This window comes from Molothrus aeneus, chromosome Z (genome assembly GCF_037042795.1).
Source record: "Molothrus aeneus isolate 106 chromosome Z, BPBGC_Maene_1.0, whole genome shotgun sequence".
Classification (NCBI taxonomy): Eukaryota; Metazoa; Chordata; class Aves; order Passeriformes; family Icteridae; genus Molothrus; species Molothrus aeneus.
In genome coordinates this window covers 3,491,306-3,517,089 of record NC_089680.1, presented here as the reverse complement: position 1 = coordinate 3,517,089, position 25,784 = coordinate 3,491,306, and the positions used below count along the sequence as shown (strand labels likewise).

General features: G+C 37.7%; 1 protein-coding gene across 1 annotated transcript in view; it reads right to left on the bottom strand.

The window, feature by feature from the left end:
• RIT2 (Ras like without CAAX 2) overlaps nt 1-25,784 on the bottom strand; it is a 173,679-nt gene that overhangs the window by 67,970 nt on the left and 79,925 nt on the right. The window contains exon 5 of the mRNA XM_066568845.1: nt 17,423-17,614. Coding sequence (XP_066424942.1) covers nt 17,423-17,614 — 192 coding nt within the window. The remainder of the gene's footprint in view (nt 1-17,422; nt 17,615-25,784) is intronic.

Here is a 25,784-nt window from a genome sequence, read left to right as displayed (position 1 = left end):
GGAAAAAGCCACACTACCCACAGGTCTGAGTAACACAGGAGTGAGGCAACAGCTGTATTAAACTCAAAAGCTATTAAAATTCAAAGTTATTAGATTAGACTGATTTTTTTAGGCTCAAGTCATTAATCTTGGTCGAGAGTTCCAGTCTTTACTTCAAGAATCTAGAGCAAAGAATAATGAGACATGGTATATTATAATACATGACAGTACATCCTGTGAATACCTGAAGTTGTTTGTATGACTGGCAACTCCAGAAATTCATATGGGATTAAAATACAAGTAAACACTGCAATATACATATATATATATATATATATGTATGTATGTATATATTTGGAATTTTCCTGATAAAAAGTTTACAAGATGGCAAATGTTAGGAAAACAAACTGCATAAAGAAAGAGGCAGTTAGAGTAGAACAAGAATCTCAAATTTGCCTGAAATATTAATATTGATTCAGAAGAAGTAGTCTGCTTTTACAGATGAAGCATTTTATACCAAGATAATGACTACAATCATACAGACTCTTCCTGAACAATTGAATGTAAAGGTGGTGTTTACAGCTTCGGGAAATGAGAACAAAGTGGCAATTCCCAACCATCTCTAATGTGTCTCTGCAGTCAAAAGTTCAGCTCAAAGGCAACCAAACATTTGACTCTTAATTTGGCAGCTTTAATTTGCCCTCATCCAATGTGTATTATGATGCTGAAGATTCAGTTCTAGTGATCTTTTCATAATTCTTCCTGACTGAAGGAGCAATGAAATTGTAGCAAACAAGTTGAATAACTTCTGCCTTAAAGATGTCAGGGACTGTAAAGTTAATTTCACACTGAGCCCCTGCCTTGGGCAGGGACACTTTCCACTACCCCAGGTTGCTCCACACCCTGTCCAACCTGGCCTGGGACACTTCCAGGGATGGGGCAGCCACAGCTCCTCTGGGCTACCTGTGCCAGGCCTTTACCACCCTCACAGGGAAAAATTTCTTCCTAATACCTAATCTGAACATCCCCTTTTTCCACTTTCAGGTCATTCCCCTTTGTCCTGTCGTTCCAGGCCCGTGCCCAAAGTTCCTCTCCAGTGATTCCCTTTAGGCACTCAAGAGGGCTCTAAGGTCTCTCAGGATACTTCTCCTCTCCAGGCTGAACATCCCCAGCTCCCCCAGGCTCTCTCCAGAGGAGAGGTCCCTCAGCCCTGGGAGCATCTCTGTGGCCTCCTTGGGACTTGCTCCAGGAGCTCCTCAACCTTCCCCAGAGCAGGATGCAGCCCTGCAGGTGGGGCCTCACAGAGAGGAGCAGAGGCATGGAATCCCTCCCCACCTGGACCTGGTGGCCACACTTCTTCTGATGCAGCCCAGGACACAGCTGGGGCTTTCTGGGCTGCCAGTGCCATGGCTGGGTCCCATGGAGCTTCTCAACAACCAAACCCTCCAAGTCCCTCTCTCCTGGTTTGCTCTCAAGCCATTCTCTCCCCAGCCTTTACTTGTGATTGGGATGGCCCTGCTCCACCCGCAGGACCTGGAATGTTAAAATTTTCAGATAGTCTCACCTCTCCAGCCTGCCCAGGACACTGGGTGGCGTCTCTTGCCTCCAGCATGTGACTGCAACACAGAGCTTGGTGTCATCACTAAGATTACTGAGGGTGCCTTTGATTGCATTGCCCATGTCACTGACAAAGAACTTTATCCAGACTCCTCATCCTAGGACAAAACTTAATGGAACACAAAGACCTTAGGAAAAAAGTTTGATTTTTTATTCCCAGCATGTCAGATAACTGGGATAATAGCTCTGTCCATACACCTAGAGTTTTCCCCACACAGCTATAAAGATCTCAGCTATGTGTTACACAAAGCAAACACTTTAATGTTGCTCCATATTAGCCCTTAGATTGCAGTTTATCCCTCGCTATCTCAGACAAATGGGATCAACATAGATCCTTGGCTTTCTATTTGACTAGTCTTAATTATGTATTTTCTGTCATTCAGCTTTATGACTGTGTAATAAAAGACAGGTTTAATGGGCCAGTAGTCCAGGATGGGAAATCATCCAGCTAGTGAAGCATTGAGGACATCAAATTAGTGGCAGTGCTGATCAGTTTTTTCCCCAGCCTGACATCTGTTTGTAAGCACTCATAGCCAAAATTGTTTTGAAAGGCAATGTCAGCCTTAGGCTTTGGAGCTTGCATCAGTGAATCTTTCCACCCCTTACTACTGGTTATTTTCTGCTTTGAAATTAGACAATGCATATAATCATGCATGAGGGAGACAACATTATCTGATGTTTGATCTGAGGAGCAGAAGTCAGGGTTCCTGGGCAGTCTCTAAAACTGTTCCTGATTCTTGTCTTATGTGTGTATTTAAAATGTACTTTAGCTTAGAAAACATAGATGTAAGAAAGGTTTCTGGAAATCTTTAGTTTTAATTGAATTGGCTTTGTTATCTAATGACTTTTTTTATTTTCCTTGCCAGAAATTATTCTAATAAACATGACTACTGCTAACAATCTCCCTGAACTTAGAAAAGTGAAAGAGTATTAAAAGATTCATAGACTTTTGAAAAGGGAGAACTCTTGGGACCAGTGTTCTGGACTGTTTTATAGTGCAGACTGAACATCTGCTTCCAAGCTAACATTTGCTTGGAAAATAGAGTACCTCAGAAACAGAGACAAGGAAAAAAAACCAGAAAGAATCCCAGAGGAAACCCATACCAACCATCGTTAGCAGTAATTATCATATAATATCAATGATTATATAATGATCATACGATCATAATATAACTACAGTGATTACTCTATATTAACACTGTGTTAATACTGCTGTACACATTAATGTATTATATATGAGCACATGGAAATGTAAATACTTATGTAAATGAATGTTTTCATGAGACTTCTGTGTGTTTGCCCTCTCAAATTCAGTTGTTATGGTTCATTTTATATACGTGTTATAGCAGAACAGCCGTGACACTGAATAAATTAGACCACAGCTCTGTCTTGTCCCTCCATGCTATCATCAACAGCAGCAACTTGCTCAGAGACAGGACATGAAAGTAGATGAAAAATAAAAAATACTACTGCTGTCTCCTTGCATTTTTGGAGAATCTAAGGCTCAGGCACTTCCTGAATTAGGAATGTCATGTTTCCCTTTAAAACTCCTCAAATAAATGGTTGAATTGCTTTTTTAACCCATTAAAAAGTCCTTTACATTTGTGATTCCTACAGAGATGAGTTCCATAGTTTAGTTGTGCACTCTGTAACAAAGCATTTTCATTTTTTAATATATAATATGCTTACTCAATTAATTCTCCCCCAATTTTGTATTCTTAAGAACAATGTATACTCTTTATATTAAAAATATTGAGAATTAATCTTAAACTTCTAAACATATTGAGAATTGTTGTTAAACCTCATCATGTTTAACTGTAAATTTTACCACCCAAAATAAAGTTAAATACCTACCAAGAGAGTTAAATAGAAAGTCTATCACCTTTTTCTCCAGACATTGATGGTTCTATTTCAAAAAGGAATATCTCTACCTATCCGGACTTAAAAAGGTAATAACTTTTCATTTTTCACCATTTATTCCTACCTTTGTTAGTTCTTCTTTTTGATATTTAGTAACATGTGACATATTTTCCTTCAATTTTGTTTTTAAATTCACACAAAACTCTTTGGAAGTTTATGAAACTTATTGCCATAATCCTGTTCCTTGTATGTTTGTTGACTTAATTTGTCAGGCACAAGTTACCTTTCTGAAAGCCACTACAAGTTTTGCCTGTAAAATTATGTTTATTGACATATTTGTTATTCCTATTTATTCATGTTTATTGATATATTTGTTATTCCTACTCTTTCTTGTAGTAGATATGAATTTGCTCAGTAGAACTCAGATTTACTGGTCTGCAGCTCCCTGGACTCTTCTGCACGTGCCATCTCCCATTTCCCTGTTGCTGATTCCATTTTAAGCACAGTTAATAGTTCAGCAATTTTATACTTGAACTCTTTTGGAACTCTTGGGTGAATACCATCTGTTCCTCATGATTTGTTAGCAGATATGTTATCAGTTAGTTGTAAAACCTCTCCTTTCTAGCATTTTTATAAGCTGCCCAAGTATTGAATTTAGAAAGCCGACTAAAGAACCCTCAAACCTAAAGTCCTAATTCCAAATTTTGGGAAGTTTATGTTCTGACTGCAGATCTTCTGAATATCAACTACTCCTACCTTGATATAAATAATGAACTAAGCTTTATTTCATGACACCCTTTTTTAGTATTAAATACCCACATTTCTGTCATTCGAAGTCACCTCAGCATTCTCTGTCTTTCCTGTGATTGTTCAGAACAAAATACCACAAAATCCTGTCATTTAGGTGCATTATTCATCAAGAAAAAACCACAGACATTGAAGCAGGTAAAGGCAGAACATTAAGGTCTGACTTTGCTCTGACTGTAGAATTTCAATGAGAAGCACACATAGAAGGAAAAAGGATATAATATAGGCACTTTTGATACTTCCATCACTATAGAAAAGTAGAGATAACCTAAAGTATCCATTTTGAATCACTACCTAGACAAATAAAACCATGCATTCAAGAAGCTGAAGGCTTAATTCATTTAAGTGGATAATGGCCCTATGGGGTTTCTGAGTAACAGCTCAGTACTTAATTTCAGATAGTAGGGTAGGTTTTTTTCATTACATTTTATTCATTGCATTGTGTTAATTTTCTGTAAATACCACATTTTTTTACAGAAGTATTTTCTGCTGAAGATTTCTATACTGTAAAAGTTTGCTGTTTCTTTATATTTTTAATTTTTGAAGGAAAACAGCCATTCCAATCCTATCTTGCTTAAGTGACCAAGAAGAGCAGACTATCTAGTCACAAGGTTAAGGAATTTGCTGATTATAAAAATAAAGATTTCTGCACTACTGTGTAATTTTGGCATAACAACAAGCCTTTAACTTTATTGCACAAGTAGAATGAAACAGATTCCCAATGGAACTATTCCACTGTTTTTATGAGGGTTTTTTTTCATTAATTATCTTCAGTTTCCCACATGGCCTTTTTACCTGTGCTCCATAAAAACCAATTTCTCTTTTACAGACGTTCCATATTGAAAATGTCAGGCAATCGGGACAAATATAAAATTATTTTTTATATTATAGGGATTTAAAATTAGTCAAAGAAGTATTTTGTGTGTATGTGAGTTAAATTTAAATGAAATAAAAGCTGCCAGGTTGACAGCAGTGGAAAGTATGTCACTCTTTCTGTTCCCAGCACAATGGTACAAACAGTGGGAGATTCTCCAGCAAGTTCTGAAAAATTAATTGTGCCTTAGATTGACATATTTTGGCATAAAGAAAAAATCAGTTATTATTAATGTGGATTTCTTCACTCCTGTTACTAAGAATGTCAGGAAAGATTTTCAGAATAGAGTAAAAAGGCACTTTTACCACTATGCCCTATCTAGCCATGGCTTTGTGCTCCAGATTCCACAATGAGTGAAGAACAAGTAACACTGAATACAAGAAAATTCTTCCCCAGAAATTAAGTAAGCTTAATGGAGATTTTTAGTCTAGGAATTACCCTTACACAAAATTATCTTACACAAAAACTCCCTCCTAATAAAACAAAGGACTGAGGTGTATGCTTTAAACAAGGAAAAGCAGTAATTAATGAACTGCTACCTATAAACCTATATACTATTCTTTCTCTTCACAAATAATTATCAAATAAGGTTAAAACCCTAGCAAGAGCAAAGATATCTGACAGTGAAATACTCTCTGTCTCAAAATACAGGAATTTATTAACATGAATTTTTAAAAATTTTTATATTACGCTTGGGCACTCAAGAATTTTTTGCAGATGCCACCATGTCTAAAGGTGTGATGTTTCCCAAAGGGCTTTCAGGCTTCAGTATCACTGATCACCAAGAGATGATCTCTTTAACTCTACCATTCTTTTGTTTTTTTTGTTTTGGATTTCTTTTTTATTTTATTTTTGTTTGGTTTTGGTGTTTTGTTTTGGTTTTGGTGGTGGCTTGTTTGTTTCCTGGCAGATCTCAGGGATTCTCAGCACTGCAGATCCTCAAAATCAAATCAAACCATTCCCAAGTTCTAACCCCCTCCTGGTTTTGAGAGCATTGTAATCTTGAAAAGGTTACCTGCCATCACAGTCATCTTGTAGTCACAGGCAATCATTAGTGAAATGATCTGATTCACTTCAGATGGGATAGAAAATGGGGTGTAAAGGGAATACAGCTTCTCCATGAGCAGCATTTTTCCAGTGGATGGCACTGGGAAATGAGCCACATGGATCTGTACCGCAATTCAATCCAGAGGCTGCAGGTCTGGAAAGTGCTCAAAGTGTATTTCACTATAAGGAAAACATAAATAATCTCCACTTTCACCCACCTCTTCTTCTATTTCCTTCTTTGACTGCACAAAACACACAAACACATTCAATCTCCCCCTGACCTCTAACAAATAACCAATTAACAAAAACAGTTAGGAAAAAAGATCTATGTTTTTTTACATTAAGCGGAGCAAATCCACACAATTTTTTTCATACAAGAAGAAAGAGAGAAAGAGAGCAAAACAGATCAGAGGGATGCCACCTGACACGCACATTCCTGCATCAGTTCAGAATTAAGTGAAAATGCCTGGATTGCTTTGAGGATTTGAGCATTCCTCTCAGTCTGACCACCTGCTCTCATACTAATCCTGGGGTTTGGCTTCAGTGGAAAATACTCCAGGGCTTGGTAACTGTAGCTGGTGTGGGGCTTAAATTAGTTGCTAGGAAGGTTTCAAACAATGATAGGAAGGTCACAAGGTTTGGTCTGCAGTTTAGGTAGCCCCAGACTAAGCACATCTGGCATAATATCACTCTGATTTTAGAACAGGTTGGATGGAAAATGCAACAAAACAACCACCTCATGCTTCCTCAGGTTTTAAAATTCAATAAATTGTAAGATGTAGAAATGAATGGAATCTAGGGAACCAAGGCAAATTTTACTTTATTTTTCCCAAGACATTATATTAGTCACGTCATTATGTGAGTCCCCACCACCTCAGAGAAAATGTAAAGTGAATTCAAAATTTCAGTGTTGAACTGTTTATGACAGAAATACCTGGGGTGGCCTGTGGTGCTGATGAATATCCTGTACTGAGCACAATGTTGGTGTTAAATTATGGTGTTAAAACACACAGACAGACACAAGCACACAGAAAACTGCATGCATGTCTCAGGGCTTGTACCAAATGACCAAAAAAAATTGACAAGACATATTTTTCTCCTTATTGACATTTTTAATTGTAGTCAGTGGGGAAAATGAGATAGATGGAAACAGTGAGTAAGAGCATTTCCTGAGTGACAGAGGAAATAAATACAGTAATAGTAGAAGGGAGGTTCATCCTTTCCTTGTTTTAGAAGCAAAACTCATCAGGGGAGGGTGGATGAAGATACTGAGCTGTATCAAGCCCAATACAGATTAATTTCAAATAAACAGCATGCCATACCCAAACACACGACAGTCTCTGGGGTTCTGATCCACGAAAATATCTGATTAGTAATGTAAATGACTAACAGTGAATCCTAAATTTTGATGTTTTGCAGACATTTAACATCTTGAGTTTCAAGTACAATAATGTGCTTTATTGTCATTTTAAATTAAATGATTTCCTGGATCTTCTTGAAATAACTGTGCAATATCAAACAATTTACTCAGAGGTTTTGAAGCTGCCATTTTTCCATAGATTTTATACAGTAAAATTTGGATACTGTGGATGAGATATTAACACATGTTTTCCCCTTAATTTACTTTTTTACATTGTGTTTTTGGGAGGCAGGAGGGATAAGGGACTTTTTAAAATTTTTGTTTTCATGGCTGCACAACTTAAACAATGTCGCACTGTGTTAAACTAAAGTTGCTATTCTTAGGTAAGTTGTTAGATATGATTAAAAACAAATCTCTCTAACTTTCTAACTCATCTGGGAAAAAAATGTGAGTCATTAAGATGATAATACAAGCAAATTTTAAAAAATCAAAGATGATAAAACTGATTAATCTTCATTTCTTTAAATGCTAGGTCATGCTCTTATTATTAATAATACCATAATGAGCTGTAATTAAATTCTGGCAAAGTTTCTACTTTCAAGTAGCTTGACCTCCTACTGCAAAAAAACACATAGGAAGCTATCCTTCTTCCAGAAATTCACATTTTTGTACAAACATCCCACTTTTTGCCTGTCTATGTTAAAATGGTACTTTTATTTTTACAAAGTTGCTCTTTACTGTCTCACTTTCAGGACAGCATCTTCACTCAAGTACAGATTAAATTGAAAAAAACTTGCATTAGTTCCACCCTAATTAAGCATATGCTCAAACAGTTTCTTGAACTGGAACTGTACTAAACATGTAAGAGTTGGGCTGAAATCTTGATTTTGCTGCTGTAAAAACAGCAACAAGTATGTAAAGATTGCATCCTTCACATGTGTGCCCCAGTTTGGAAAATGACAGGATAAATCCTGAGGTCGTGTTGCTTCCAGCCTGGGAGGTGGAGGGCCAGAACTGTGCCCCAGTCAGCTCTGCCTGCTGTGGCGTGGTCCTAAGATTTTGTTTATTCAAAAATCAAAGGAAAGATGAGTGCATGGTTCAGAAGTACAGTCTGTCGTTAGCAGCAGCAATAACAGAATGAATCAGTAAGTTTGGACTGATTCTTCCTCCTCCGTGTTAACAAAAGCTTGATGCCTGGCTTGTATACACTCCCCAGGAGCAAGATTCACAGGGAAATGAAGGTTTTGGCAAATACATGGAAAAGTAATAAAACGGCATTTTGCACTCAGCCCTGGAGCAGGGAAAGAAGCAGAGTGAGAGCCACCTGCAGCTCTTTCCTTACACCTTCCTATGCTGGTGAAAAATGAGCTATGGGAACCCTTCAGGGATGATGATCTTTCTCCAAAGCTTTCTTTTCTCCTGGTTTCACCTAGGGTAGAGATAATTTTGTTTTTAGAAAGAAGGTAGAGTGCTGTGGTTTTGGATCTAGAATGAGAATAATGTTGACAACACACTGAAATTTTAGTTGTTGCTTAGCGGTGCTCACTGCAGGCAAGGGCTTTTTAATGACCAATGTTCTGCCCGTGAGCAGGTGCACAAAAAGTCAGGGGAAAGCATGGCCAGGAGAGCTGCCCAAACAGGCCAAAGGGCTACTCCATACCATGGAATGTCCTGCCCAGGACATAAACTGGGGGAATTTGGCGAGGAGCTGCCTATTTCTGTCTGGGGACACCCTGAACATCGGTCAGTGGGTACTGAACATCACTTGTTTCTCTTGATCTTTGTTCCTCCCTGACTCTCCTTTTCATTACTATTATCACTAATATAATTTTTTAAAGATTGTTTTAATCCCAATTATTAAAATGTTTACTTTTTCTCTTTTGTTTGCTTTCAAATTTTCCTCCCCACCAGGAGCAGAGGGGAATGACTGAGTGGCTGCATAGTACTTAGCTGCTGGCTGGAGTTAAACCACAGAAAATATCCAGCACAGGCATGTATTCAGGCTCCTGATTGAACCCTAGCCACCCAAAAAATGATGTTTTCCCTTGCAAGCTGTATTTCTCTGTATTTCACAATGTTTGGTCATTGTGTAACCAACATCTTTCCCTCTGAGGGATTCTAAGGAAAGATGCAGCAACCTGAACTTGCTTGCAATCAAGCCCAACCTTCCAACCCTGCAGGAGTTTTGTGCGGAAGTTTTATAACATGACTTTCTTGCTTTACTTACAAAGAAAGGTCCTGCTGGCATGAACACATATGAAAACCCTCACAAGAGTCAATCTGGTTAATTTGCAGGTCAAGCAGACAAATCTCAGCCCAAGTTCACCTTGAGGAGCAGCCTCTGTCAGTAAGGCAAGAGGTGGGAGAAGCTGTCTGTACCTTCACACCTCTCCTCCAAGGTGCTCTCCCACTGAAATCACACACGGTCATGCCAAGTCAGGATTCAGCATATGGGGAGAACAAAAATCTCTGAGGTGGATGGTGAAGTTAAAGTAGGTAGAGATAAGAAGTACTGTGAGCCTTTCAAAACAATATAAATTTTGCTGCTGTTTAATATCCCTGGCAGTGAAGTGACCTTGCAACACCCTCCCCTGTGAATACCCCTGGCTACACGTCCTGCTTTGTCCTGCTTCACCTACAAGCAATTAGCTGTCTTTGGTTTTATCTCTGAATATCCAGGTTTTACATTATAAACGTTTTATTATCTGCAGCGCAGCTATTGTTTTTGCTGTTGTTTCTTCTGCTACTGAGCAGCTTGTTATCTGCATCTTAGTCCCCTTCAAATGTCTTCTGCTCCATGTTGAAGGAATTACAGGACTTACTGAGTGGTTCACTAGAGGTTAACACAATTATAAATTGAGAAATGAGCCAGCAGTTTCATTACAATTGTCTGTGTGTCTGATGGCATTTACTGCAGCCTGGATAATGTGAAGCTGTGGTTTGGGGGAAGTTGTGGAAACATGAAAGCATTGCAATGACAGGAGGTAGGTAAACTCTGTACAAATTAATATTTGCTAAGGACTCTTGATAATGATAGAATTTTCTTACAAAGGACTACAGCTGCCAAATTTTCTACTACAATTGCATTGACATGAAAAACCACATACTCTTTTTCTTTTTCTTTTTCTTCTTTCTTTCTTTCTTTCTTTCTTTCTTTCTTTCTTTCTTTCTTTCTTTCTTTCTTTCTTTCTTTCTTTCTTTCTTTCTTTCTTTCTCTATTTCTTTCTCTCTTTCTTTCTCAGAAGGAAAAATGCTATAAAGATTATTTTTTAAAAATTGTACAAGAAAGACTACTTAGGACAGTGACCAGCATAAAAGAAATGGTGAAAAATCAAAATCAATTAAAAGTAAATAGAAGTCAGAGTCGTAGAAGAACTTTACAGAATCCAGATAGGCATTTTGATAATGCAAGAAAGTGATTATTCAAAGGTCTGACAGTTTTCTAGGATTATAAAACACCATGACAACTTCAGTAGTTTTAATTCCAAATATTCAGACAACTGTCATAGCTCCATCAAAACAGAAAAAATTGCTTATATTTTACAGACTTTGAAGCTCAAACAAAGAATATGATGTGATATCATGTGAGAAGGAAATATGTAGGCAAGTGCATGTAACTGATGACGGCAGCTCCTTACAAATGCAATTGATTTTCATCAGACACTGATGGAAAAATGGAACTACATGAATATCCATGGGAAATGAACAATCAAATGGAATAAAAATGGATGAAATAATGAGTTAAAAATGCAATAAAAAATTCAAATAAAGGGAACCCTACAGTCACTGAAGTTGGAAAAGCTCTCTAAGGCCTTTGATCCAACCATTCTCTGAGCCCTGCAGAGCCACAAGGTCCCCCCTGAGCCTCCTTTTCTCCAGGCTCAGCCCCTTTCCCTTCTCCTTAAGCTGCTGCTCATCAGACCTGTCCTCCAGACCCTTCCCTACCTCCCCCTTTCCTGGACATTGCATAATGAAGAATTTGCTTTTCTGTGCCATATTCTCCTCAAGATTTTTCCCATTAAACTTCCATTATGGTTTTGTAGTTGTTGTTTAGGATTTTGTTAATTCAAAAATCAAAGAAAAAACGAGTACATGGTTCAGAAGTACAGTCTGTAGTTCACAGCATCAATAACAGAATGAATCAGTAAATTTGGATTCTGAACTGAAAATATGTCAGAAACAATTGTATAAGTTTTCATCTCACCAAAACACCACCACAAAAACACAAAGAAGATGGCTGTCTGAGCCTCCCTCTGCTGTCAGCAGCAAGACAGACTTCTTCCCAGGCAGATACATCTCATTTTATGAGACACTTCTATGATATGTGATAAATCCTGGTTTTCTGCATGGATTTTATAGAGAGACTAGCCAAGTCATTTAATCTCACAATTTACAATGTCTGTAATTAGCACAAATGTATACTATTCATTGTTAACAAGCAGCAAAAAATGCATTTCCCTTGACTTGCAGTTCAAGTTCAGAAGGAAAATTGAAACCATTCATTCTTTGTGTAGGACATTTGTCTGAATAATGGGAAACAAGAATCTTTCTTCAGTACAGACACTTCTACCTACCTTACATTTAATGTTTTCAAGAGGAAGTGGAATTGCTGGTCTTGAAGTACAGATACAAATTTCAAAGGAATTGGAATCCCAAAAGAAAGAGAATTCAGCCTGATGCTAAGGTAAGAAATTCATAATACTACAGATTCATGACTCATAATATGAGCAAGGGAGCATCTAGTAAACAGTGCTTCCTAGTCATGCACTGAAAAATAAAAGGAAAATATAATATCATATTCTTGAAGTATTTTCAGTGTCTCAACCAGGCACCAGAAGGTACAAACTAACATTTTTTTGGTATAGATACCAAAAAGTTAGTCACGCAGAAGAAACCAAACCAAAACGAGTTTTTAAGAAAATAAAGCTAAACAAAAACAAAGCAAAGCAAAGCAAAACAAAACTAAACAAAAACTTCAGTCTGTCTAAGACTCAACTGATATTTCAAGGTTTGAGAAGCGTGAAAATAGAGCAACTGTCAAAATGAAAACCTAAAAGTTGACATTCACATTGTCTGATAACCAGTCCCCCTATCTTGAGCAAAATACAAAGTAAAATCTCATTGAAGTGAGAATATTCAGCTGGTTCTGATCATGAAAATTCACTGTAATCCTGGTTTGAGAATTATTTTCTGGTATAATAAAATTTCAGAGGAAAAAATTACAATGAAACCTCTGTAATACATTTGCATTCTGAGTTATATATTGCTCTGTGTTAAATCATAGAATTACAGAACCACAGAATGGTTTGGGTTGGAAGGGACCTTAAAGACCCCCATTTTCCCATTTCCCATTGGGCAGGGACAACTTCCAGTGTTCCAAGGTGCTCAAAGCCATGTCCAACCTGGCCCTAAATACTCCCAAGGATTGGACAACCTGTGGCAGGACCTCACCACCCTCACAGGGAAGAATTCCTCCCTAACATCTGATCTAAACATACTCTTTTTCACTTTGAACACACTCCCCTTGTTCCACCACTACAGTTCTGGATGGAAAAGGCAGATTTCATGTTGATTTTTTTTTCCTACTAAAGGAGGGGGTTGTAGAGGGAAATGCTTTCAAAGACGCTGTTTCTCTCAAATTTTTGCTTGAAACCAGTAAGATAACTTATGGGTGGAAACGTAAACACCAGCATAATTCTTTTCAGGAGCAAAACCATACTGGCAAAACTAACAGCTTTGATGACAGGCTTCCCAGAGAGGCCAGGAACTGGAAGAAACATGAGCTGCCCTCCTAACTTCAGAGGAAATGGACATCAGCATATTATCCGTGGACTCAACTGAGCACACAGCTGATTCCTCTGGGGTCAAAAAAAAACAAATATAGGAAAAAATTGCTCCATGAAGGCTGTGATATTTCTTCATGGCTAGAATTTCCACAGGGGTTTTAACATCTACATCAAAAGTTCAAAAAAGCTTCTAGAAAGAATGTTTTACAGCTCAGACTTACAGCACATTATTAAAAGGAGCTTGAGTAGTTAGTCCCCCTCTAAATTTGTCAATATAATTAATATTTTGGAGTAATCAGTAGGTTAACACTTTTGTGTATTTTCTAAACAACATTGCAGTAATGCCACAGGTGCTAACGATTAATTTTTTTTATATAAAGCTGCAATTTAACATTAGTATGACATGAGCTTGAATAGCTTTAATGTATTTATTAAAGATGAATATGTTCTAATTAGATATTTATCTGTTACACATGTTTTAAACAGTGTGAATCAGGTGTTCATCTGGAATAAAGAGACAAGGTGAAAGTATCATCATTACCTAAAGTGAAAGTATCAGCATTTTTGAACAGCTGGTCCTACATGTTACTGAAAATCTGATGATAATTAAAGACATATAAGCATATATTTACTGATCCAATGACTTTGCTGTTTGAAAACACTGAAATTAAAATGTTATCTAATAATTTAGTTCTGTATTTTTCTATCAAATAGCTATGGAATAGAATGCATATAATACTTAAGTGTTCCTTAGAGCAATGGCTGAAAAATCAGGGAATGGACAAGGATAAATGTTCCAGGCCAGGTTGGATGGGACTTGGAGCAACGTGGTCTAGTGAAAGGTGCTTCTGTCCATGGCAGAGGGGTTGGAATGACATGAGCTTTGAAGTTCCTTCCAATACAAACCATTCCATGATTCTGTGAATGCCTAAGCAATTCATGCCTGTTCAGAGGGGGATGGAGGGCACCTTGTCACCACATAAACATCAAGATAATGATTTACTCTCTTTTCTATCCCGTTTTTGCACAATTTTTCCCATCTTGTTCAGAGAAAATTGAAAGTGTTTATTCTTTAGGCTGGTTAATATAACTAAAACTTGCTTTAAGAAGGAGCACAGAAAAAGCCATTTCTTAGAACATTAGAAATCACATGCACACATAAAAACTATAATTTCACTGAAGCCATCATAAAATGAAAATATCATTTAAAAATAATGAACTCATCGCTTTTTGGTTTTCAGCAGTGTTGGTCTTAAAATGCAATTTTAATTGCAGAATAATTTTTTTTTAGTAGTCCTGTTGATAGATTTGAAGAAAGCAGCATACATCATTAACTGTGCTGTGTGGGGATTCACATTTCAGACAACAGCTTTGTCTGGCCAAGCCACTACAGCCCATCTAATTGTTGCAGAATTGTCATTAAATGCAAATGATGCTCACGAATGTTGAACTTAGTGTTATGTCCTGAAATAACATTAATAACATTACAGTTGTTTTAATGAAATTCATAGGAGAAAAATGTCATTAAACAAAGCAACAATATTATCCCTGGTGCCCTGGTCAAATTCCAACCTGGCTGATTGCATTCTGACACCTACTATATTTCAGCTGTTTGAATTTGGTGTGCTTGTGTACCTCCCTGTTTGTTCATTGATATGTTAATGCCCTGCATCACCAGCTCGTTGCTGCCTGTCAGTCCAGAGTTAGTTGGCTGTCACTCTCCACCATCCAAATGTTTTTAATGAAGCTGTAACCACAGTGCACGACCTTGAAGAGAACCCTTTCAATCTGCCTTCCCAGAGCTCGTCCAGTTCCTTAGATATTGCTTAATCTTACCAGGGAGCACAAGTAAAACTTATTCCAGTGTTTGTAAAACATACAGCACAGCCTCATGTCCCAGTTCTGAAATAATGAAACACTGGAAAGCATTAATATGTGCTTAAAGCTGGACGGAGAAGTGTCATCCCACACACTGGGATGTTTAGGTCAGGAAGGTTCTCAGAGCAGTATCTGCTCTTCATCCCCACTTAACCAGGATTTGCTTTGAAATGTGGAGTGGAATCTGAAATGGATGAAATTAAAGTGAAGATACATTCTAGGACCAAAACTTACACACCTCAGCACCAATTAAACATGCAGACAACAGCCATGGAGTAGAGATAATCAAAATTTAAAAACAATATCCCAAACTATGGACTCCATAAAAAGCTGCTTTTCTCTACAGTTGGTTCATAATACTTGCTAATGGACACATAGTCATATTCAAAGGCTTTATTTAAAGGAGAGATCTGCTTTACATTACCTTACTAGTCTTTGGCTTAAGGGTCAAAGTCTGGATTGCAGTACTTGAGAAAAACCTTCTGAAACTGCCAAATGTGTAGGCATTAGTAGAAGGCTTGTGGAGGAAAACATTCTGAAGGCCTAAAGTCTGTTTCATTGAAAACTTTTAAAAATTGAGGACCACAATTTGAATTTTCCTTATTCACATATTCAGACATGATCATCAGCGATGGCTTCATAGAACAGCTTTTAGTGTGTTTATCAAATCTCACAGGCTTAGTTTATAATATTATTCCCAAAAGCCCCCTTGTGTCCCTTAATCTAAAATGCTGCAGGTGAAATCCAATCCAGACATTCATGAGCAGTAATTTTCCTGTTTGTGACTCCAGACAAGATCACCAAGGAGCATGTAAAAGTATTTAAACCAGGCATACATTTTTATATATGCTGACAGGGATTAAAATATAAAAGTTCAACAAAAGTTGAGATCAGAAAGAGATAGTGCCAAAGATTGGTGAAAGAGCATCTTTGTACCAATTAGGAAATAGAGCACTGCTGAAACCTCATCTAGGGATAGCTGTAGGTAATCAATTGTATCCTGCTCTGGGACCGAGTGAATGTCCAGTTCTCTCAGGAAAACAACTGAACCCACATCCTTCCCCAAACCCTCATCCCTCTCCTTCTGTTCTGGCACATGTGTTTGTAGCCCCTGTTAAACTGCAGCTGGATTGTCACCATCAGGGTTTTGTCGCAGCCTGATTTGGGGAGGAAGCCAATGATCTGGAAAACAGATGTGACATTTTAAATGTACATAATCAGATCTTTAAGACTAATTTCAGGCTCACTGCTGTCTTGGATTTTCTTCAGGTAGAATAAAGGACACAACGAAATGGGGAGAAGAGTGACAGATAGGATTGGTGAGCACAGATGCTAATGAACCAAACAAACACCATTTTATTTCAGTGTTACATATGCCTGCACAGAAGTCAGATATTTTAAAGCAGTTCTAGTCGAAGATATTTTCTCTTCAGTACACCAAGCCATTCTAATATGATCTCTGTCTAGCTCACCAGTACAAACAATAAAGAAGAAGTAGAGAGGAAACAAAAGGAAAAAAGCGAGCAAAGATTATTAAAGACATTGAGAGAGCCACAGTCATTGACCTTGTAGTTGAAAAAATTCTGTTGCTCTATGGATGGTGGTCGCTGAAATCTTGTATACGAATCAAAGTGAATTCAAGTCTTACATGTCCCCTTTTTACCTGAACACTCTGATAGCACAGTCACTGGATCTTCAGGCAAATGCAGTCTCTCATATATTTCTTTTTTTTTACTTTTTTTTTTTCAGTCTGAGGTTGAAAAACCTTTAACCAAATCTAGTATGTTTGGGGGAAAAAAACAAACCTGCTTAATTGCTGGCAATGTCAAAGAAACCAAAGGTATTTTTCCACAAATATCCTGATTGAAGTTCTTTCTATGCTACATTCAACATATTCATATATATATATATATATATATATATATATATATATATATATTCATGAATATATATAAATCTTTTGACAACAGCAGTCAAAGCTTTTTTGAGTAAAAACAGAGAAAGTTTAGATGTGATTTGCCAAGGCTGCTTCAAGTTCCCCAACATATGAATGAAAAGCACCACAAAGACTTTAATTCATTACAAATTTGTCGCTCTTTGATTAAACCTCTTCTTGTGCTAATAATTCTCAGTAGCACTGCACAACTTAGGCTGCAGAAATCCCTGAGGCAGCCAAGCAAAAACCAAGCCAAAACCAGCAGAGAAGTCTCTTACCTGTCTGAACTCCTCAAGGTCTATTTTGTTTCCCACCAGCACCACGGGGATGTCGTAGGTGTGTCGGACACGATAAATGAGCTCCTTAAACTCAGCTGCTTCTTGAAAGGATTGGCGGTCTGTGATGGAATAGCAGATAATGAAGCCTTCTCCACCTCGCATATACTGGTCCCTCATGGCTGTGAATTCTGCCTGCATAGCAGGAAGAACACGCTCAGTAATTTGGCAGACAAAATTATCCATCTGTAAATTACAAACTTGCAGAAAACTTCCCCGGTTCCCTATATAAATTCACATTGCTTGTTTTACCCTTGTAAACACTCCTTGCTGAAATTTGTGCATCCTTCTAGGTCCATCAACCCCAATAATAAAGATTTCTCTTAGGACATTTTTCTTCTTTTCCCATCAAGGGAGCTCTGTCCTCTAAGAATATGAACATATTATGCAAGTGCCTGCATACAGAAAATACTATCTCATGTATTATCAGAAACTTCTTCAGTGCTGCCAGTACGAACTGGTGACTTGTAACAGAATGGATATTAACAGGTGTAAAAAAAACCTATATTACTTCCTAGGAATTGGAGACATGTACAAATTCCTTATTATGCAGTCAATTCAAAAACTCAGTAATACCAAAAAGACAGCAGAGATACGATCTGCAAAAAGTTCTACTTTTTTAGAGGGTCTCAGAAAAGATGAAGGTTTCACTTTAGTGTGGAGTAATGTCATTAAATGAGAATGAACCATTTTAAACAGTGCAAGAATTGGCCCCATTTCCTCCTCATGCATTTTTCTCATTTTATGTTTATTGTCACAGCAGTGCTTCTTGTTACTGGTATGGGTTTTTTTTCAGAAGCTTTTAATAACTGCCTCATTGTACAAAAAATCAAGATTTAGTTTTCAAAAACTCGTCTTAGGCACTGTGGCTTGAGAATATGTTTTAAAGCCAGTATCTTTCTTAAGTTTGTTTGTTTTTCTTGATCACAGCCCAGAATAACCCAATACCATGGCAACAGTCGGTCAGGATCAGAATCCTCCTGACAGAATCAGTTCTCCAGAGATATTAAGATGCAGGAAGGTCTGATAAAAAAGGAATGCACATATTAACATTGGACCATTTCTATGAGCAGCAGCACGCAGCAAAAAATCCTGTAGTTTTTACTCTATTGAGAATTTAGGATTTTTTAAAACAGTTTAGTTTACATATATATATCCTCAGCCCTTGCTGAAAATTGAAGGGAAATGTATTTCTTATGCTCTTTTAAAAGTCTCAACCTTAAATCTCTCTCAATACTTGCTCATGTTGATTGACAATACTTGCTGTGAATAGACTTTCATGTTGACCATTATCATTTATTTATGATGTATCTTTTACCCAAGGGCTTTATATATCATCCAAAACATTTCACCTGCTGCAGGAATAAGTTCATCCAACTAAGCTTCAAAATGGCAGACTAATAGGCAATTTAAGGGTAGGATTCTGCTTTGAGACTTACTCAGAATTTGAAAATCTCTGAATTATCATCCCATAGCACCCCAGGAGAGTTTATTAACTACTAAGCTACAAGACAGAGTAGGTAAGGTCATAACATAGCCCATCCTCTGGAAAGTGGATATGCAAGCAGTAGGGCAGCTGGGCACTGAAGATATCAAACAGAAAGGATTCCACACTCTGTGGTTTGGACAAGACACTGAACAGAGCTGTGTCTCTGCTCCCAGGTCTCTTCCAGCCATCTACATTAGATAGCTACTAGATTAATAAATGATGCAATACAAAACTATGCATCACATTCAAAGCCTCAGCCTCCATGTGGAGAGCAGGGAGCGCTAATGACTAAACACAGTCATTAAATCCATTATCTGCCCTCAGACCCCAGGCTTTCACACCAGAACAAAGATCTCACTGCAGCCCCATCCCATGTGACCCTGATTTTCTCCTCTTTGCACCAGTCCCTTAGAACTGTTCTACACCATTACTAGGAGGGTAGTAATGTTCTGTTCCTCCTTCATAGGAGGAACTGAACTAGTCCAGGATTCCTTCAGGCTCAGAAGGCGGTGGAAGACTTCAGTGAACTTAAATTTGTGGATTAGGCTTCTGAATTTAGCTGGCTGTGCATCTGCAGTCCACTGTCTAAGCTGTCCTTGTTAAAAGTGGCAAATAATTCAATGCCATTAATGGACTACAGGCTGCTTTTAATGCTGGAAAATAGTTATACCATCTGATGAGCTATTTTTTGCACCTATTATTTATTTTTAGAGGGTTTATACAACTGAGTGGAGCTGATAGCTAAAAGTACATGTTTTCACATGGAACCTAACACCCAGCCCAGATGACCTGTCTCCTTGAGTTAGAAATTCCATAAATCAACTACTGTACCACTGTATGACAGCCCTGCACAACCTTTTACAGAGAATGAGCTCTGTTTAAGTGAGGTGATCCACCTCTAGGAAGTGCTCAGAGCTTTGTACACTCATTTATAGCCATTTATGGCAAACCAAGAAGGAATTAGGTCACACATCCCTGTTTAAGTTACTCACAGTAAGTGATGTTCTGGAGCACGAGTACTCCCAGGATCACTCCCCAGGGATGCTTAATGGCTTTCCCTGACTGACAGCAGGCCCTGGGTTCCTTATTTCACACACTGAATCATCCCAAAGGGACAAAGTTCTCAGCTTTTAGGACTGACACTTTTGAGTCAGAATCATCTACCTACACATTCTGGGTCATGCCAGGGGACAGTTAAAACTTTCAGGATAAGAATGAGTTTACCTATGCAATTTTTTATTATGACATGTTATTACCACTGATAAATTAGACTAAAAAGGCAAAATACTTTAGCGTCATTTTTGAAATGATCCATTTTCAGAGCCATTAAATATTCTGTGCAAACTGGATTGAGGACATAGAATTGGCTTTCTGTTGTTAACTCAGCAAGTAATTTCCATTGCAATTTTTTGATGTTGACATTAATTTCTCAGCTTTTTTCCCTCGGCACGATTGCTCAGTACAAAGTCAAGGACTCCAAGATCAAACATAAATAAGCCTGTTTTTTGATTTCAAAAGAAGTGTTTTCGGTTTTTTTACTTTTTCACTAGGAACTTCAACGTAATAATATATACTAAGAGAAAGAATAAACTTAATTACCAATAAATACACTAAAATCTTTGCAAATCTGTATGAATATTATCCAAAAAAGACAAAGGACTAAGAAGAAATTACATCTCTTTGTTAATTTTTAAGTTCAAGTCTTACTTCAGATTCCACTTTTTTCATGTTTATCTGCAGCAAACAGAACTGAAACTCAAGTTGACCTGGGTTTTGTGAATGTTCAGATGTAGAGACAAAACCCAAGGTTTTACAGATTTTTAAGTAGTTTTATTGTTATATTATTATGTTTATTATTATATTTTATGCCTTATAAAATAGGCTGTGCATCTGTTGCACTAAAATCTTCTTTAATTTTTTCGTAAAAAGGACCTCTTATAAATCAGTCAGGAACAGTACTGGATACAAATTTCTACTCAATAAATGGAAAATACAAAACATTCCCAAGTCAGTAAATGCCAAGGGGAAAAGACAGAAGGAAATCACACCCCCTCAAAAGGAAATCAATTCTGAAAATTAAAGTGAAGATTTGTCATGCTTGCAGCACTTTGAAGCTTGACATCAATCTTGAGTACTCTCTTGTGTATTATGACTAAGACTTAACTGGAAAAGTGTGGTAAAAACTCTTTTGAAACCAAATCATCATTCTTCTTAGGAGATGTGATACTTGAGAACAAGCATCAAGTTTGGACAGAAAAAAACCAAATTTTTTCTAGAAGTTGAAGGAGCATAACTATTTCCTTTTCTTTTTCCAGTATAATTGAATGCAGGAAAAAATCTAAATCCACTAATCCACATAAGACTATATATTTCTACCTGTTGTTGAAGAATGCTGACAAGAAAGTCTCTTGATGGTTAGGTTGCTCCTAGAGAGATGTCACATTTGCCTTTCTTCAGTGATCAGGTATCTGACATGATTATTCATAGATATCAGAGCAGCCTCAAAATGATGTCAAGCAGCTTCCTCAGCGTGCTTGGATATGTCTTATCATCCGAGCATGGATCCATGCCTACACCCAGCTGGATTCACTTCTTCCTTATTTATCCCCCTCTACTCTCTTTCTCTTCCTCAAACTTTCCTGGGAGGCATAAGAGCAGAGCTTGCTTCTGAAGATGGGGAGAGAGGAAGCCTTGTGTGTATTTGTACATTTTTCCTCATCATTAGGACATTCACTTGTTCCAGCAGCAGCCCCACATTTCTCCTGACCTATGTGCAATTGCCAGTCTACTTGTAGAAACCTATCTCATTGCCTTTTAATCTTTCAAAATTCTCAATTCTAGCAACACTTCGTCTTTCATAATCCAATCCATTCACACTGAAGAAATACTTCCATACCTACACTTGGGACAGTGTTCCTATTTCCACATTTTGTCATCCTGTATATTCTTGCTATTTCCAGCAGCTTTTAAGAAAGAACTTAGTGAAAAAAAATGCCTGACTTCTGTTTTCTCTCCTTCATCTTGATTGATACTCTTTTATCTCACATTTCATAATGAGCAAGAGAATTTTTTTCATAAAAAGCAGTATTTTTAATTAATTTTAAAATTAAAATTATCATGGATATATAATAGAACTTGTATGTTGGGTTTCTTTTATTAGAAATCAAACATTTTGCAAATAAGATCAGTATGTTAATGTGTCCAGAAGAGGAAATAAAGTCATTGAGCAGTAAAGTCACACTACACTTAGATACCCTGATATTTATGAAGGGTTGGTCTATGTATTGTCATCAAACATAAGTCTGGGTCTCAGACTTATGTTCAGCTCAGGAGAGCCCTGCCTTGCTGACTAAAAGAGTCTAGAATGATGTATCATAAAGTTCAGCAAAGCCAGTTTATTCCTTTATTGTTTCCTAAGTATTTCCTCCTGAACAATGCTGGAGAATGAGTGCTGGGTTAGAAAAGCTTTTATGAAGCTCAGAACAGAAGTTGTTAAGAAGCAGCATCTCCTACATCACTTTACACTAGCAGAGCTCTAAAGTGAAGTCATTTCTTTGAGATCCTCATGTTGTCCATAGCTAAGAGATGGCCCCAAAAGGGAAAAAAGAGAAAGAAGAAGAAGAACAACAACAACAAAAAAATGGACAAGGCAATGAACAGAGGGTCACCGTTCCTGCCCCTCTTTTTCTATGTGTGGTGATGTGTTTGAGCAGTAAACACAGCTTGCAGGTGCAGTCCTTCCCCACACTCCTCAGAAGTGTGGTGCTTAGAAATTTAAAGATGTGGCACCTCCGAAGCAAAGGTGTCATGTTTTTCAAACTACACACACACTCCACACATTTTGATGTCTGTTCTGGTTTTTTTTATGATCTTGGCTTGTATCTCTGGAAGAGGTCAGAGCCTCCCCAGGGAGGCCAGCCTCACAGTTTGAAGAATGTCACTTTCTATATCTTCTTGTCTTATGTTCTGCTTGACTTTAGAACCAGGAATATGCTAACAGATGTTCTTAATCAAAACTGTCTCCCTGATTACCACGGGGGTCATTCTTATTATAAACTGGGATTTTTTCATATTTATAGTGAACACTTGAGGGGTGGGATATATTCTTGAAAATAGGCAGGATATTATTCATCTCTGGCAAAAAACAAAAAGGAGACAAGAGAAGGGGAAAAAAATCTTCAAATAGTGAGAGAAGAAAAAATTAAAACAATAAAAATGTGTGAAACTTCATTGTTCACTCAGAATTTTCCTATTAAAAGTAAGTTGAAAACTTCTGCGATCTCCAGAAATTTTTTGCCAATATAGAACAGTATTACTTTTTAACTACAAATCTCTTTTAAAGCCAAAATGTAAACCTCCCATATCTCTCTGTAAGTTCTTATACACACATAAGCACCACAGTTGACTTTGTCAGGATTACATATCATCCACCTGGCACTGCTTGTCATAAAGCGTGCTTTTCTTTTACCTCTTGAAATAGATTTACCTAATGAAAGTACACTGGTGAGAAGTGCTGTGATAATTATCTGGTTTTCCTGGACTTTTTTAGTGTGTTTTTTTGTGAGCAAAGAAGGGGACAAAAACTAATATTTCTTTAAAAACTTACTTGTAATAGCAAGCCGCAAGAAACCTGCAGCAGTTACATTTCAAATAAGAAAAAATCCAGGTAAGATGTTGTCACCCTGGTTTTTTAAGATTTTCTCAGCCTTCTGATGTTGACATTCTTGTAGTGAACTTTCGCACACACTTTCTGTAAATAACTCATTGTTTTGCATTCCTTTATGGAGGAGGAGAGAGTTGATGGACTGTTGGTTCAACCAGTGGCATCGGAGAGGTGCCACTGTCACCCTCCAATCCACTGTCACTTTTGGAAAACAATAAATGTTGGAGTCAGAAAATAAACGGCCCTTTTTTCTCTTTCACCTTGAGAACGGTGTGAGCATGTGTTCTTTTGTGTCCTACAGCGACAAGATGTTAGCTGGATATTATATCATATAAACATCATAATACCAGTATTAATCTATATGCAAAAGGCTTTATTAAATGTGGTTTCTGCCTCCTGAAGAGGTAGTCGGGTATTCTAAATTTAGAATCATCTCTTTATTTATTCTTCAAGTCCCACTCTCTACACTCATTAAAAAGATATGACTGACTCCAGAGAGTAACTCAACCCATACTCAGGGACGTGTTTAAGATGCCAGGGGTGCTTTTCTTTTGTGCCTCTCTCACTTCCTTGACAGAGACTAAATAGAGAACTTGCCTCTGATGTCAACAATTTCAGCCAGGCCCTGCCCAGTCATATCCTTCATGAATTTGAATGATAAGACTACTCCTCCTCTCCATTTTAGACTTTTCATTTAGCTTCTGCAAGGCTGTTTCATTTCCAGTGGAGTGAAAAGATCAAGAGAATGTAGCATCTAATGCCTAAAGCCAGTCAAGGATTTTTCCCTTCACAGCACTCAGCAGTGGGAAATGCTGTTCCTCAGCATGGGTTGAGTAACATTATGAGATAATAAAGGTACACTTTTTCCACCACAGAAGCCAAAGTTCCCAACCTGCTGCTTTTGCTTGCGGGAGCCCTGCCTGCACCAGCTACAGGTTCCCAGCAATGACGCAGCAGAAAATAAGAAAGCACAGAACATTATCAATGTCATTTCACGCTTTCTTCTTGACTCCTTCTTATTTCCAGCCACCCTTTGCAAATGACAACAACAACAGCAACAACAACAACAAAAGGAGTTACATAGAAAAAGAGAGCGAAAAATTTGCAGCAGGTGGTACTCAGCAACCTGTGCCAGCCTAAACCATCTGCCACATCACTGGGAGGAAGGAAGGGAGCTGAGTAACAGCTCAGAGACAGACCAAAGAAAATGCAGGGGCTCTGGCTTAAACACTGGAGGGCAGAGATGGATTCTTCTCCTCTTCAAGTCTCTACACTGCTCTGGGTGAGCATCACACCCATCTCTCACAACCCCTTTTGCCCATTCTAGTAATGATTCAGGAGCAGTTCAAAGTGGGATTAGTATAAATGAGAATTAGCCCATGAGCTTGCAGTGGATTATTATAATAATCAGTCCCTTGATTAATGATCAGTCAGTGTCTCATGCCTTGTAATTACAGAAAAGAATTCTTGCTTCTCTTGTAAAGCATCAATATCCCTTTTCTTCTGTGAATTTGTACTGGGGACAAAATGAATATCACTGATGATGGAAGAACTATGAAGATAAAAAAGATTCAGTCCAAGCTCCCAGCAGACTAATGGCTTTCTGGGCTTTATCTGACTGCCTTCCAGGGCAATATTACAAACTCCATGTTGTACAAAATCAGTAGCCTTTTCTTAACTCTGGGAATATACGAGGATAAAGCTCAGACAGGCACTGAAATTAATCTGTCGTTTAGAAGACAACCAGCAATTCCCCGTTTAAGATAATTTATTTACCTGGAAAGGGTCGCAGAAGAAGAAGAGTATTCATGACAGGTGTTCTTTCTGGAAGACACAGGTATGATATCCATTTCTGTGACAAATAGCAGCATTACTTTTTAGCTGCTGATTCTTAGGGGTTTTCCAGGTTAGCTCACCTGGGCAGAGCAACTGAGAGCACCTCAAGACCTTGCCTATGGGCAAGAAGACTGTCCAAGCTTAGAAGGTCAACTGAATGGATGATCAGCAACTCAAGAAACACAATTAGACATGCACTAATTATGAAATTCAATCACAGATTTACGTTCATGATTTTCACAAAATTTTGGGTGAAAACTTTTTAGAATTATTTTCCCCTCCTAATTTCCCCTATATTTGTGTTCTTCAGTAGAAAC